Here is a 15,413-nt window from a genome sequence, read left to right as displayed (position 1 = left end):
CAAATGCTTTACCAAAACACACAGAGAATGGGCTTTATTTCAAAATATGAACAGAGGGGAAGTGAAAAACACAATCAGAGTTAAAATCAGATAAATCAATTAAAACCCCAGCTGGTTTTTTGCTGAAACATCAACTTGCCTCTTTCCTAAGAGCAACCTGGAGCAACTGCAATGCCCCACAGTACAGTAAGGACATTCCAAGTGCTATGTCTCACCATGTTGCCCCAGGACATCTAGAAAGAATACAGCACGTTGGCACAGAGGGCTGGCATACAGCATCAGCACTCAAGTCACATTTCTAAGAAAGCTTAAAAGCTAGATGGTGTTGCTAGAAAGCTTATTTGGTGGCAACTTGAATCCATTCCAGGTCTCATGACAATACAGTACATTATTCCCGGAGGCAAACAGAATGCAGTATCTCCAGCATCTCTTTCAGGAAGGGGGGTGGAACTGGATGAACATGGACTGACACAAAATTGGTTTTACAGTAGGGTCTGCACAGCCAGACAAGGCGGCTAATCTTTATAGCAGCAAGGTTCAAGCAGTTCCGTCTACCTATTAATGCCAAAGAATGATGGGACAGGAACATAAGTGTGGTCAGGGCCACCTGGAAATTCAAAGCCTCTTCTCCTGTGCACTCAGATCACTCGTGTTTCAAAAAATCTGTTTAGTTCTCCTTAGAGGTTTTTCTGTGGGGTCATTGCTTATTTAGGTTGTCTTCCCAAGTTCAATTTTCTTCTGGATGGCACGTGCTGAGTGATAGATCAAGGAGTCAATGAGTCCTGCAACTAAAAGGAAAAAACAAATGGATCAAGCCAGACAACTCTCAAAGAGAGAACTACCACAGAAATCAAACAAAAACCCTTCTGTCAGTGGAAAGGAATTCCAGCTCCTCCAGACAGAAAACTGCTGCTGCTGCTCAGAATAAGGTGCTCATCTCATGAGGACAGACAAGATCCAGATGGCAGGACAGAGGTGATTATGCTTCTCCAAAAACAGATCTCTCTCACAGAGGTAAGGATGAGACAGGCCGAGTCATGTGCTTTATGCAATGTCATTGCCCTGACCCTCCTTGTCAAGGGCATGGTTCCCATTTCTCATTTCACAGTAACCTGAACAGTAAGCTGCTCTACCTGACGCAGCCCTTGATGGATGCCCTTTACCAGAAACCACAGTGTTTACTCACCAAGGACACAAAGCAAAATAAATTGATGCCTTTAGTTCTTTCTGCAGTATTTTCCCCAAATCTCTCCAGCACTGAAGGAGATTAATTCAATGCTTATTTCGGACCACAGAAAAGCTCAGAATGGGTCTCCTGCACCGCAAACTCCAGACTACCCTGCATCCATTGAGGTGGCTTTCACAGAACAGGAACCTGATCTCTTACCTGTAAATATGCCTCCAACGATGGCACAAACTCCCGTGAGAAAGTGTGTAAAGGACCTAGAATAAGGAAAACAATTTGAACAACCAGCAGGAGCTCAGACACTGCCAAATAAGTAACAATTAGCTTATAAAAACTAATTCATAATTATAATGTTCATCATAGCACATAAGTATGCATTATATACATATTACTAGATAACAATTAACAGATTTAACAAATAACCCCATGGCCTACAGAATGGAGTTTATCACCGATACTTTTACTGAGTGGCACTGGGCAGCATTAGACCACTGTACCCTAATGAACTCAACAGTAACACTTGGAGGCAAGTACTGAATTTATAAACCTTTTAATCCCGAATCTTTTATCCATTCCTATCCAGACAGAATGCACAGCAGACTTCTGTAACTCAAACTAAATCCCTAAGCATCTCTTAATACACTTTAAGGTACAGTCATTGGCTGTCTCTTATTCTTCCATTCCCCTGCAACTACATGCCTGCAATTAATGGAGGACCTGAAGAAAAGAAAGGTTTCACACTGACTACAAAACGTAGAAAAGCTATAGCAAACGCATGCTAAGTAACCAGGTTGGAGTTGTTGGTGCTCGTAAAATGGGTATGCTATATAAATCTAGTCTTCACACTGAAAAAAAGACTTTGAGGAAATCAGTTTGATCCAAGAACCACTGTATCAGACTTCTGCTCACTGCTCCAATTTCCTTCTTCATCTAGATACTGGATTAAAACACTTCAGATATTATCAGAAAACCCCCTACCCCTTCCAGCTGCTCACATGGAGAAGAAGGACATTTGAGAGTGCCTCTCCCTCTCCACTGACTGGGAACGGGCTCGGATGGCTTTCAGGCATTTGCACGGTCACGTCTAAGCAAGGATGGAGCTTTAAGCTATGCAAAAAGATGAAATCAATGGAGAATGAATGAAATAGATGTTTACCTGTGTTTTTCCGTCAGCTTCACCATCATGGGTGAAAGTTCATAGAGCACAAATACACCAGGGAGGCCCTGGTCTCCTAGCAGTCCATTGGCTATTTTCTCATGCCGTGTAACTGAAAACTGGTTAGTCCTTACCACCTAGCAGGAAGCAAACACAGCAAACATTGCTTAGTTAACAGGGGACAGGAAAAGCTATTATTAGGCTACTAAACCATGTGATAGGTGAACCATATCAAAGTAGCCCTGCCCACTCATTTGTGGGGCTTTGACAAGTGGTTACAAAGGGTCTTAAACAGAACCATCAGGATCAGGTCTATTACTACAGGCTAGTCATTAAAAGTCGCAGCTAGCCAAAGGACAAGTGATACATTTGTCCCCAGACTGGACTGGCAGGTAATGGCATAAGCTGTCCCTCTTGACCTCAACCCAAGAGCAAATCATCCTATACCAAGACATAGTCCACCTAAGCATGTTTCAAGAGACTGCACTGAGGTGAGAAAGCCGTTATGTATTCAAGAGTAAGGAAATAGTACAGAAAGTCAGGAGAGTGCCAGAGCTGCAGAAGGACACAGTTTCTGTTCTTGGGATCTTCACCTCACCCTGGTATCTCCTCAGTAATGATTTTATCCTACCTGTTCCAAAAGGAGGACATATTCTGAAAGCAGGGCTGGAAAATCTACCCACCCTCTTTTGAAGGTTAAAGGAGTTTTTAAACTGGAGATATGCTGATCTTGGGTTATTCCCCAAAGAACATTTTTAGGATTTCCTTATTGCTTTGACTTCTCTCAAGTATACATTATGGGATTCATAATGGAATATGATGAAAACACATGATCATTTTGAACTAGGTGGGATTGAGAAGGCTGAAATATGCTTCATCAGTGCTATTACAGGTAATATTACACCACAGACACTGTTATTCTTGCAAGGGTGGTGGTATGAAGCAAGTCAAGCAGATTGTGTTGCTTGCCAAAACAATAGGGAAAAAGGTACTTACTTCACCATCTACTTTCATATACACAGTGGGAACCACTTTGACAAAATACTGAAACATCATGGAAGCTATAAGCAAAGACAGAGAGGCACAGTTAATAACCATGCAAGAGCCGGAAAGCTTAACTGACAGCTTATGTAGACACAACCTGGGTTTGTTCAACTTGTCACAGAACATCCTTCTGCACAAGAGCTCCTGGGGGTTTTCAAGGACATTAACGTTACTCGCTGACATGAGTTTTTCTTTTGCCAAAGTGAATCTCATTTGTGTTCCAACCAAAAGCAAACCTACAAGCATTTTGACCTTGACTAAATGGAAAACTTTCTACAAACCAGTTACCTTGCTATTGTTTTACCACTACAACTTCTTGAAAATTTTTATCCTGGCACACAAAAATCTTTATATTTATTGTCATAACATCATCAAGGAATTATTCCTGATTAGGCCTAATTCCTCAAGGATTTGCCAACAGGTTCTCCGAGGCCCAGCCTGGAAAGCTTCAGCCTACAGGGAGAATTCTACCAGCCAGCTACAGGTCCTCTCAGAGAGTTCGTTACTCCACAAAAAACCTGTGGCACCACAACAGTATCAAGGATTATGACACCTTTTCATTTTTCTGTATTGTAAGTACTATCCTTTGATTTAAGAATTAAAATTAATGGTGAAAAACTTAAAGGAATGGATTCAGGGAGGATTAACAATCATACCACTGCTTTAAAGCAAACAACTTCTTTCGCCAATTTGAGTATATACCAGCACCCCAAGTAACTGCAAACACAGACTTGGCAGACTTCAGTGGATCTAAACAAATAACTGATGTCTGCAGTGGTTTATGAAGTGGAAAAGGCACATGAACAGGCTTCTGTGAAAAAAAGAAGGTAACAGTTTGAGCTGCAGCAGCATGAGGAGAGAACTGCCTGTCCTTCTCCAGCCAGCAAACTGGGGCCATCTAGAAAGATCAGCAATATTTCAACCTCACTGCTGCTGTTCAGCCATTACTGCTGGGTAGATGAAGGTCAGGGCAGATACCACAGCTCTCCAGCAGCTACCAAATAGGCCTTTTTTCTCTATGCTGCATCTTCTGGTTATCTCCTACTGTCCACAGCTAGACAGGACTGATGCAGGCATCTAATAATGATGTTCTGTACCTGCTGTTGGGCATCCATGAACACTGAAAAGAGAGATCTTTCAGAAAGCTCACAGAATCAAAACACATTGGCAGATTTGTTTCAGATGAGTGGAGGCAGAAAGAGCACAACGTGGAGTTCACATTTTGTACAATACTGTCAAGGTTCTTGTTAAGGACTGGCAACTTTGCTCCTTATGAATACAACCATTTAAAAGGAGATTTCTCTCAGCTGGCTTTTACCTTGCTGTGCAGTGACGTCTGTCCCATCCAGGGGGTTCACAATGCCTGGATAATCCCTTCCAAAGGAGAGATGTTTGATATAGTGCGTCATATTGATCTGAAATGGAAATGCCAATAACTCAACTGCACAGCATCCAAGGTGCAAGGTAAGGCACCTAAAATCAATTATTTGTGTATTTTTCTGAGCACGGTGTGTCCAGACAGTAAATTCCAAAGCACTTGCTAATCTTTTTTATTCATGGGAGACTCCAAGATTGGAATTTCTCCTTTTCCTGCTGGAAACCACCAGATGCAGATGCCCTTCCTACCCATCTATAGAGCAGGCTCTCCCACCCACTCTTCTGCCTGCCCCTGCCATAGTTGCAGCATGCTGTCAGCTGTCTTGTGGCACCTGCTTTCCTCCCAGCACAAGATAAACTCCAACAGATCCAGAAGCAGTTGTGAAACTGTCAATCATAGAAAGCCAGGAAGCACAAATTAAGGAGCAAGGCAGTCTCAGGTAGAGGGGAACAGACTTGCCAGGCAACATGCAGATGTCCCAGAACGTACTTCAAAGCCCTGTGTGAAACCTTCCCAGGTACTGCTGACACTCACAAAGCCAAAGCCGGACGGAATCAGAACACTATGATCTCAACGGAGCAAAGGGGGGGGAAACCAGAAGGAAAACACACAAAGAAAACTAGAACACTATCTTGGCAACACTTACATTATCAAGTCCGAAGCTCTGCAGATCATGAACTGTAATAGAAAAATAGTGTAACAATATAGTTCACACTGTGGTAACAAGCAGATGTATTTACCTTATTCTAGCTTATAAGGGAGCTCCTCTCATGTCCATCGCGATCTAAAACAGCAAGAAAATCGCCTGGGTTTTTCTCTTGCTTGCAGCAGGGCATGTGACAGATGAAACCACTTCAATTCCCCTCCTGACAGAGATGAGCCACTGCTACAGTGAGGGCATGGAACTTTAATCTGGGGTTACTTCAAATTAGGTATTTGGGTCCTCACCTGAATGTATTCTTAGTCTAGGGCAAAAACAAGATCTCAGGGGCAAGCCAAGAAAACTGCACTGTTACCTCAGTCACCACCTAATACATAGCTCTTGTCACTACTGTAAACCACAGAGGCGCAACAGATCTGAACTAACATCTGAGCAGAGCATGAGCCTTGACATCAGATGCAAGTGCCCTAAAGAAATCATCATTATCTTGGGGACTCCCAGCACTCTGCCTATCAGCCTTGTTACTGCTGCCTGGAGAACACACTAGGAAAGGAAAAGTCTTTGTGGGGATGGCCTGAACCTGAAATTTGTCAAGCACTGGTGGGGCCAAGGGGACTGTCACCGATGCTAGGGCTTGGGGAATTTGGCCTGCTCTGAATACAGCAGTATGACAACACCAGCAGCGGCACGCATCCCTGGAAGGGATCTAGCAAAGATACAGGCAATGGAAGGCAACAGATATCTTTTGGTTGGCTACTTATATTTGACTTCATGCAATGCCAGAAGCATCAATCTCAGGGTGAAAAATATAACTTACAACTTGATTTCAGTATTGCTCCTACCAGGTTTAGCCAAAGTCACACAATGACCTTAAAGTAGCCAGAGGCCATACCACATTTTACCAGGTAAATTCACACTCAGGAAGTGAGACCTCACCTTGCACCTTAGAAAAGAAAAACACACTTCAAAATCATAGGCTATTATTCTGGGAGCTGATGGAGTCAGATCACCAAGTGCTGCTCCTTTGAAGGGCTTCCGATATACAGCCTAGTACAAGACAGGCTACAAAGCTAAAGAACTGACTAGAACTCGCCTCTCCTTCAAAACATTCACTTAACATAAGTATGCTGTCAACTCAATCTTTTTTCCATTAACATCTTTCCATAAAACACCAGAAGCTTTACTTCTATTCCTATAAAACCCCTACTAAACCCAAAGAGATATGCATGCAAAACTGAGAATACATAGTTACAAAAGGAAATGCAAAACAGAAATACACAGTTAGGAAAGGTCCTAACGATTTGGGAGAGGCCCTTGCATGTCACAGTTAAAATATTCAATGCTCAGAAACTAAGGCTGCAATCACCTGAATTAAGGCAATGGTTCTGCATTACAAACAGCTCAGATCTGCGGTGGCTTCAGTCCTGTTGCTGTCTCTGGCAAGCAGGCAAATCACTACCAGTAGAGCACAGTGGTTTCTGTGCCTGAGCTGCAGCTGGAGCAAAGAACTCATTTGGCTTTAAAAAAGAAACTCCGACAAAAACTACAGAAACAGGTGTGAAATGGTGGGCAGGGAAAGGGAAGAAGGAAGAAGTGGCCTTGGGATTATGCTGTGCTGGTTTCCTTAATGGTTACCTGCAACACCCTGCTTCACGCAGCAGTACTGTTTGCACTTAAGAGTGCAGTGGCTTAGCCTGTTTAGAGAACAAACAGAAAACCTTAAGAGACTTGTAGGCTAGGACTGGAGACTGTTATTCCTGAAGAAACATCAAAACACACTTCTTCCTTCCTGTAACTGCAGGTAAGTGCCTAGCTAGACAAAATAAAGAGACCTGTAAAACACCTCAGGTTTGTCAAGAAGTCTGTTTGGCTTTGTATAAATTAGTTTTCTTTTAAGAACAAAGTTTTAAGAATTGCTGTCTGAAGAGTTCTCCCCCATTTCTGAGCTGAAAAACCACAAAGCCTCCTCAGACTCCAAAATGCAGTCCTTTAACTGTAAAACAGGTTAACAGCACTTAAGGCCACTCAGAACTCCGTCAATAAACACACAAAGACTGCAAGAAACCCAAGACACAGCTACTCAAACACAGTGCCCAAGGTGAGCTGAGAAACCAATTTGCAAACTGGGAATGAATTTTCTACAGGAAATACCTCACAGGAAGAGGATGCATGGCATTAGGATGCATTGTGAAGAGGGAACTGGGGCAACCAGCAACACAGAAAATGTTGCAGCTAGGGGAGGGAGCAAGCAGATTCAAAAGCCTGAGCCTTTTACCAGATGTTCCTGAGTTGAAATGCCACATCTCAACCTGGGACAATTACCCTTAAAAAAATCCACTGGCTAACAAACACATGGAAAACATCTTACCAAGTATTCTGAGATTAGCATGAACTCCCAGGAGAAATTATCTAGTCTGCTGTACAAATGAGATTCAATGAGATCATTACCCCATCTGACTTCAAAAGACAGAAGTCTCTCCCACTTGCCACCATGTCCCCCTCAATTACATTATCTGCACAGAGCAACTATTAATCTGCCAACACTTAATCTCCAATACTCATATATTCAAATTGATTAAGACAAAGATTCTCAACCTTTTCAACCTGCTGCCCTCATTTACCACAGAAGATGACCCAGGATGCCTCTCCTATTAGCTTGAAGGAAATCTTCTCAACTCCCAGCCTAGAGCAATAGCTCCTCTCAAAGGAGATTCATGGGCACAGCAAATAACTGAAATTACATTAGCTCTGTAGTAAAAGTTTTGGAGGGGACAAAAAACAAAGGATACAGCAACACTTACTCTCAACAGCGTGCACTGCAAAAATGAGCAGAGTAGGAGAGAAAAGAGAAACATTCAGATCCTTTCAATAAAATGATACAGAGATTCAAACAGAGCAGCATTTGAAAGGTGTACCAAAACGGAGAAGAGTAACAGCTTTGCTGTTGTGCTTTCTAGGCAAACGACTTCCTAGCTAGCCAAAGGACTGACACAGGGACAAGCAACCATTTATAGTGTGACAAAGAAACAAAACTGCAGGAATTAACCACCAAAAGGAAAAAATACAGTGGGATGCCCACATACGTTAAGTGAGCACCAAAGCAGCATGCCAGGGGACAATGGTGGTTATAGTTAAGATCCTTTTTCAGTCTTAAGATAACAGAAAGGTCATTTTAGGAGCAATCAAAGCTATCCAGAAGTGTACTCCAGATTCACAACATCAAAGTTCAAAGCTGGGTAAGAAGTTTTTGTCCTCAATCAGTCCTGTGCTTCTTTCATCACACCTGACACACAGACAAGGCAGCAAACCATGAGGTTGCTGTTGCTCATTCCATTGCGATATCCCAACAAAGGCAAATACCTGGAAGGAAGGAGGGCAGGAGAAGTGCATGTTTGGATGGCATAGCTCAAAGGAGGTGAAGTAACCTTCATTTTTGTTTGTTTAGGACGACCATTCGTGTGTATTCAATACCGTGCATGACAAACCAATAACTGTCATAGACTTACACCTCCTCACATTTGGGCCTTTGAATTCTTCACACAGCAATTTCAACCCCCTTTGCCACATGTTATACCCCGGTGGTGCTTCTACAACAGCATGGGTTTTGGTTTGGAGAAGTATAAAAATACAGAGAGCCTCCAAATGGCTGCCTGAAAAAGGCCAGGCATTACAAACAACTGCTATGACTTGAGTTCTGGTGGATTATAGTGAAGTGACAAATGGAAACATCACATTTGTGGTCTCCAAAACAGGCTTGATGTAACTTGAAAACAGTTTGTCTACCTGCACAGCAATGGGTGAGATTTTGCATCTTTCAGCACCAAGACAATGAAACGCCTAAAGGAGCTTACCAGTGTAAAAAGAAAAGTCCTGAGCAATGCTGAGGATGAAGTAAGAATCTCATCCTCCAGTATCCAGTTTGGGGATGAAAATGATTTATTCCCTGGCAGACACCACGTTGGGTCAGAAGTTAGAATGAGCTCACACAAACATCCTCTGTGGAAGGAAGGTGATCTACCAAGGTGATCTGGATCTCCTCCACACCAAAATAGTGCCTCTGACTGATGGGGATTGAGTATCACACTATTTGATGGGCAGAAGAGTTCAGATGAGGGTAGAAGGCCCGTGCAATGGTAGCAGCCCCGCAACAAGTAGGGCTCCAGGAAAGGAACAGAGAAAGAGGCTGCAGTGTCTGCAGAAAAAAAAGAATTTATGTCACTTGCTCTTGATTACCAGTGAAAAGATACCAGGGGACCTAAAAAATGACACCCAGTCTTCAGCCAAAGATTGTATGTCCTTTTGACATTCAGCATTCAAAACATTAAATGTAATGTCACACTTCAAAAACCTGACCAAGGTAACTGAAAACATTCTATTAAACCACAAATATTTTCTGTCAAGCTCCTGCTAAAGATATAAGGGAGCTAAGTCCCTCTCACTATAAGAGAAGATCATGTTCATGACCACCTGAGGAACCTGAACATTGCATTTTGTCTATGGGACCTGACAAAATGCATCCCAGTATCCTGAGGGAATTGGCTTGTATAGTTGCTTCACCACTGTGCTTGGGAAAGTCATGGATCAGATCTTCGTAAAAGCTATGTTAAGGCACATGAAGGACAGAGAAGTGATTTGCGACAGCCGGCATAGCTTCACCAAGGGCAAGTCCTGCCTGACCACCCTAATTACCTTCTACAATGGAGTGAAAAGGGGAGAGCTACTGATGTTGCCTATTTGGACTACTGTAAAGCCTTTGACACAGTCCCCACAACATCCGTCTCTCTAACTTGGAGAGAGATATGAATTTGGAGTGTGGACTATTCAGTGGATGAGGAACTGGTTAGATGGTCTCATCCAGAGGGTGTGACCTTTAATAGGGCCTGAAGCTACAGCACAAGAGGTAATGGTTTTTAAACTAGAAGAGGGTAGATTCAGACTAGATACAAGGAATCAGGGCAGTGAAACACTAGTATAAGTTGCCCAGAACAGTGATAAATGCCCCATACCTGGAAACATTCAAGGCCAGGCTGTACAGGGCTGCAAGCAACCTGACCTACTTGAAGATGTCCCAGCTCCTTTCAAGGGGGGCTGGACTAGATGACCTTTAAAGGACTCTTCCAGTCCAAGTCATTTTATGATTATATAAGCTACTGCTATTCTGGACACTGTGCGTGTATGTACATGTATACTTGAAGAGTCCTTTGTAACTTAAATTTTACTCTAAAAGTTCTGAATTGCTTTAAAATTCTCCTGAGGCATTCTCCAAAATATCCCTTCCAGAGATACTGATACTCAGGTCCTGGACTGAACACCTTCTTTGAGACTGGTTTACAGCAGAGCAGCAAAGTTTTATGGAACAAATGAGACTGTTTCAGAGCAGTCTCTCATTCTCCTCCAAGTTCTTCCCCACACATGTGGCAGCACCTCCAAAAACCACTTTTCTATTTGTCCACGCTGGTTCTAAACCTCTCTTACAACAATTTAGCAACATCCTCCCCACTGAAGCAGGCCTTTACTATTATGGAGAGCAATGCAAAGATACTGTGACCCCATGGCAGGGGGGTTGGAATTAGATGATCTTTAAGGTCCTTTCCAACCCAACCAGTTTATGATTCTGCTTTCAAAGAAATTCAGAGAAAAAGGTCAGGTACATGTGGAGCTAAAGGCCAATAAACAGGGAAAGAAAATACTTTACCATGTACATGAGACTGTTGGAAACTCTTTCCTGGTGCAAAGTGAAAATTTCCAGCTACCTGCAAGAAAGAATAATCTTTCATTAAAAGGTCTGAATTTATATAAATACATACTGATGCTGAAAATAACTGGTTTATGCAAGTTACATTGATGAACATGAGAAGGAGGAGGAATTTACTGGGAGGGAACTGACTGTTGCTGCAGGAAAAACAAAATGGTATCACAAAACAGGGGTTGAGAGAGTAACTGTGAGGAGAGTGAGCAGTTAATACAATAAGCAGCAGTGATCCAATGTACACAGCCACAATAAGAAGCTTAATGCAAAAATAAAGCACTAAACTAAAACCTCTGCTGGCAGGTTGTTGGTTTCTGTTATCTCCAGCATCCACCAGTGACCTCTGTTTTAAGACTAGTAGGGCAGTTGGGAACATCCAACCTCAGAGAAGCTGTCTCTCCTCCCCAGAAACCTCAGCAACATGACCCACTAGCCAGAGAGTAGGAAAAGCGAAGCTTCTCCAGCCAGCATGCTTCCCACTACCCCACACAACCAACCACAGGATTAGCCCCTTCCCATCACTTTTCCTGACTCTCCTACTGAACCCATTCACAGGCACAAGCACCTGCTGAGCCTGGGATTATTATACTCCAGGCCTGGGAACACCTGCAGCTGGAGAAGGAGAGGAACTTCGCCTGTTCACAGTCTTCACCATCATGAAGCAGGTTCACAGCAAAACCCATGTCTCACCTTGTTGACCTCTAGGAAACCATACACTTGGCAGCCCTCGTTCTTCTGCTCTTGCATTTTCTGGCTAAACCCTTCCCTCTTGCACTGCTCTATGCTATCCGGGTTCTTGAAGGCCCAGCCTCGCCGCCTGTAGGCTTCTCTGACATCATCACAAGTGTTACAACACCTGCAAAAGCACAAACACCATCTTCCCATCTTTATCACTTTGAATCCTTGGCAGATTCTTCTTCAACGAAGCAATAAAGGAAACATCAAGGACCAGATCTTGAAATGTGCCCAGTGTTCCTAAAGGATCTCGAGCTTCTTGATGTACTGAGATGTTGGCATGAGGATGCAAGCTGGTTTAATGCAGTGCTTGAGTCTGAAGAGGGCTTTGCCTGTCCAGTGAGACAGCCAAGTCACTCCTTGACAAAGAAATGTGCTAAAAAACCAACATCAGTGTCCCACGGCTCTCAGCAGTTTGCACTTCCCCGTGTGAAAAAAGCATCTGTCTGCTTCTACTCCTCCTTTGCTCTCTTTTTTAGGCTAACACTGTCAAAATGGGCAGAAAGGTTAATGGCAAACTTTCTTCATTACCTTTCTACCACTGGATAACACCGCAGTCACAGTAAAAAACAGGTTTCTTACTTGGTTCTACCGTCTGGAGACAAAATAACTCCAGAAGATACAGTTTGCTGAGATATAAGCCTTATGCTACTGCAAAACCTGCGCAGCTTGCATTGCCCTTAAACAGGCATGTAGAAGAATTAGACAACATAACTCTGCATGCTCTTCACAAGGAGGAGTGCATCTTCCAAAGGCATAACAAAAGCCACAACAATTCTCACCATTCTCTGAACACATGCCCAAGACGATTTAATTCCATAGACTTTCACAGACATTTAGAAAAGAAAACAAATGCAACATAATAGCATGAAGGGCTAGGAGGATACAAAAAGGTGTAGACCCTACCGAATGTCCTCTGACTCTGCCCCGTAACAGCTCTCGCAGCGATCAGCATCCAAAGAATTTGGATCAAACACTTTTTCTTCTTCTTTCCCCAGCTCTAAGACAAAAGAGGATTCAGAGTGATGACACGGGTCTAGAAAGGGTATCTTGTACTCTTGTCCTGCTCAACTGAGTGACATAAATCAACAAATTTACCTTATGCTGTTACACAGAACCACACTAGCTCCCACAAAAGGAGCTCATGTTTGCAAAGGAAACGCTTGGACAGTATTACTGTTAGACGGCAACACCTGGCCACTGTTGTGTCTGGTTTGTATTGAAGGACAAAGATGAGTCCTAATATGCAAATAACACAGACGACAGTTTTCTGTAACCAGGGACCACATATTACAACTTCTAACTGATAAACCAACTAAAATACATTTATCACGTGTGCACTAACATGAACAATGCAATAAGGTGCAAGTGTAGGCTCAAGTGTCCAGTCACAGGAGCCTTCCCTGGAGACAGGATCCGTCCTCCAACCAGGTCATCCCATTTGTCAGCCCACTGCGACTTAAAAGACACAACCACAGCCCCAGTTTGCCAGAACAGCTGCTGGACTTCTCATTGTAAAAGAGCTGAAATGTATTCACGAGTCCTTGTCGTAATTTCAGTGGGACCAGGCACAGATTTGCCTCGCACAAGCAGCAAGTACAACTAGAGTTTGTCTGATCGGCCACTTTCATAGACTGGTATGCTACAAACTCTGCAAGACTCTGAGGTATTCAAATGCTCTTCAGCTGTCAGCTGTTCTCCAAACAGGCACACAGTGATGGGAAGACTACGAGAGCACCCATCCAAGCAAGGCAGAACAGCATCTCACCGTGTCTCTCGGCCTCTGGAGTCACACGCTTGCCAGCTTTATCCAAACGTTGCTTAAACAGATTGTGCTCTACATCCAGCTGCTGCTCTCCTGCTACGTCCATGGCATCGATGCTCAGGTCTGAAACCAACGAGCAAGGAAAGCAGTTGATGACCACACATTTGTTATGGCCTGCACCAGGCTGAGGAACCATTCAACCAGTGAAAAGATAGTATTTCACCAAGGGGGACAAGAATGTGCCAGACTGACAGCTTCACTGCACAAAGAGCAGAGCCTTCCAGCCTCTCTTGCCTTCTAACAGCCTCCCAGATGTGAGGAAGGCAAAACCAGTAATATATCTTGGCTGGTCAGAAGGAAGTCAGACTCACTACATCAAGACCAGTGCATTGCCCAAAGGAATTACTACAGGAGAACAAGCAGCAGGGCATTACAGCCAGAAGTATAAAAATCACATAAAAGTTTTGCCCTCTTAAGTAAGTTGCAAAGGAGGTCCTTGAGGTTTCCAATACCACTGCAGCCACATCCCGAGTCCCAAGTGAACTCTGTCACAGCTTTTTCAGTATTACTGATCTCTGTGACCAATTGCAACACCATACACAAGTGTAAAGGGCATTTATGCATGTTATCCTCATTTATAATCCAGAAAAATAGCACTGCCTCACTGGAAGCACTGCTTTAAGTGTCCTGCCTGGCTGGTATCACAGTGCAACCACAGGGATCACCAGTTCCTCCCTGCCCGTGCCCCAAGCAGCAGCGCAGTGCTCTGAAGCACCAGGCATATTGGGCCTCCCAGCAAGGAGCAAAATCATCCCACTACTCAGAAGTCTGACTCACAAGCACAGGGCATATGTGGAAAAATAACATCGAGATTGATCTTCAGTTTATCTCCCCTCGATTTGTCCACGTACAATTCTGGATGAACCTAGGAGCAAAGGAAAAATACACCTGTTCCACTTGGCAGCAAATCAAAGGGCCTCCTTCCCTCCACCACTCTCGCCCATGAGCTGATGTTTAAGAGGTGGGATTTGAGAGACACACGAGCTGCTGCCTCCTGCACCAACCAAGTGCTTGCCACTGCAGAGACTCTTACAACAGCTCCTGCTTTGGGAACCTCAGCGCTGGAGGGCACGGTGGGTCCTGCTCGCTCTCTTTGCCCTGCCTGTGGCCGGCGCAAGCAGCGGGAGAGGCTTTGAGACACTTATCAGAGGAGGCCACAAGGCAACCTCTGCGACAGCAGCTCTCAGGGAGGGAGGGAGGGAGGACGCGAAACCCCAGGCAGAGCCGCGGTGGGTGAAGGTGCTGCCAGGCAGGCCCGGAGGAGGCGGCGGGGAACGGCAGCCAAAGGGCCGCCTCTCCGCCGGGACACCGCGGACAAGGGGCAGCCCCGCCGGGAGGCCCGCACCCAATCGCCGCTACTCACCTCCTTCGTGAGGTAGTACTGCAGCTCCGAGAAGAAGAGCACCACCATGATGAGCCCGCTGACCACCGTCACTGCCGGCGAGACGAGAAGCGCCGTCAGCCCCGACACTGCCCGCACGCACCCTACGGGCCGCCCGCCTCGGCCCGGGCCCGCCGCTCACCGGCCCCCCACTGCTCACCCAGCGCGCCGCCACAGGTCTTCACCCGAAAGTCTTCCAGGGTCTTCGGGAAAGCATCGAACCGCTTCAGCCGCCACAGCGACTCCATGGCAGGGCCCGGAAACAAACCCGCCTTCCGGGCCGGGACCGCCCCGGCTC

At 44.6% G+C, this 15,413-nt stretch overlaps 1 protein-coding gene across 2 annotated transcripts; it reads right to left on the bottom strand.

Moving 5' to 3' along the window:
- Positions 1 to 4: 4 nt before the first annotated feature.
- On the bottom strand, positions 5 to 15,413 carry ERGIC3 (ERGIC and golgi 3). Of its 2 annotated transcripts, XM_061375453.1 has the most exons (14): positions 15,276 to 15,413; positions 15,098 to 15,168; positions 14,512 to 14,599; positions 13,678 to 13,797; positions 12,816 to 12,909; positions 11,865 to 12,030; positions 11,121 to 11,178; positions 8,227 to 8,241; positions 5,411 to 5,442; positions 4,705 to 4,801; positions 3,339 to 3,403; positions 2,343 to 2,479; positions 1,388 to 1,443; positions 5 to 788 (listed from the first exon to the last, which is right to left on the bottom strand). In XM_061375453.1, exons 1-14 carry the CDS (start codon positions 15,361 to 15,363, stop codon positions 709 to 711), a joined length of 1,167 nt encoding a protein of 388 aa, XP_061231437.1. In that variant the 5' UTR covers positions 15,364 to 15,413; the 3' UTR covers positions 5 to 708. The 2 variants fall into 2 exon arrangements, with proteins under 2 accessions (XP_061231437.1, XP_061231438.1); XM_061375454.1 differs by lacking the exon at positions 8,227 to 8,241.

The sequence above is a fragment of the Neopsephotus bourkii genome, unplaced genomic scaffold (assembly GCF_033783945.1).
Source record: "Neopsephotus bourkii isolate Nb327-2 ecotype Australia unplaced genomic scaffold, CSIRO-AGI_Nbou_v1 NB_1663, whole genome shotgun sequence".
Taxonomy (NCBI): Eukaryota; Metazoa; Chordata; class Aves; order Psittaciformes; family Psittacidae; genus Neopsephotus; species Neopsephotus bourkii.
This window is presented reverse-complemented; position numbering and strand designations above follow the sequence as displayed.

What these genes read in the sequence shown, in the direction of transcription:
- ERGIC3 (XM_061375453.1), bottom strand. Translation starts at nt 15,363, where the DNA reads ATGGAGTCGCTGTGGCGGCTGAAGCGGTTCGATGCTTTCCCGAAGACC. An exon ending in AGAGCTTCGGACTTGATAAT is followed by an intron (nt 4,802 to 5,410) that starts GTAAGTGTTGCC and finishes TTTCCATTTCAG; the next exon opens with ATCAATATGACGCACTATAT. An exon ending in ATATGAAAGTAGATGGTGAA is followed by an intron (nt 2,480 to 3,338) that starts GTAAGTACCTTT and finishes GCTTCCTGCTAG; the next exon opens with GTGGTAAGGACTAACCAGTT.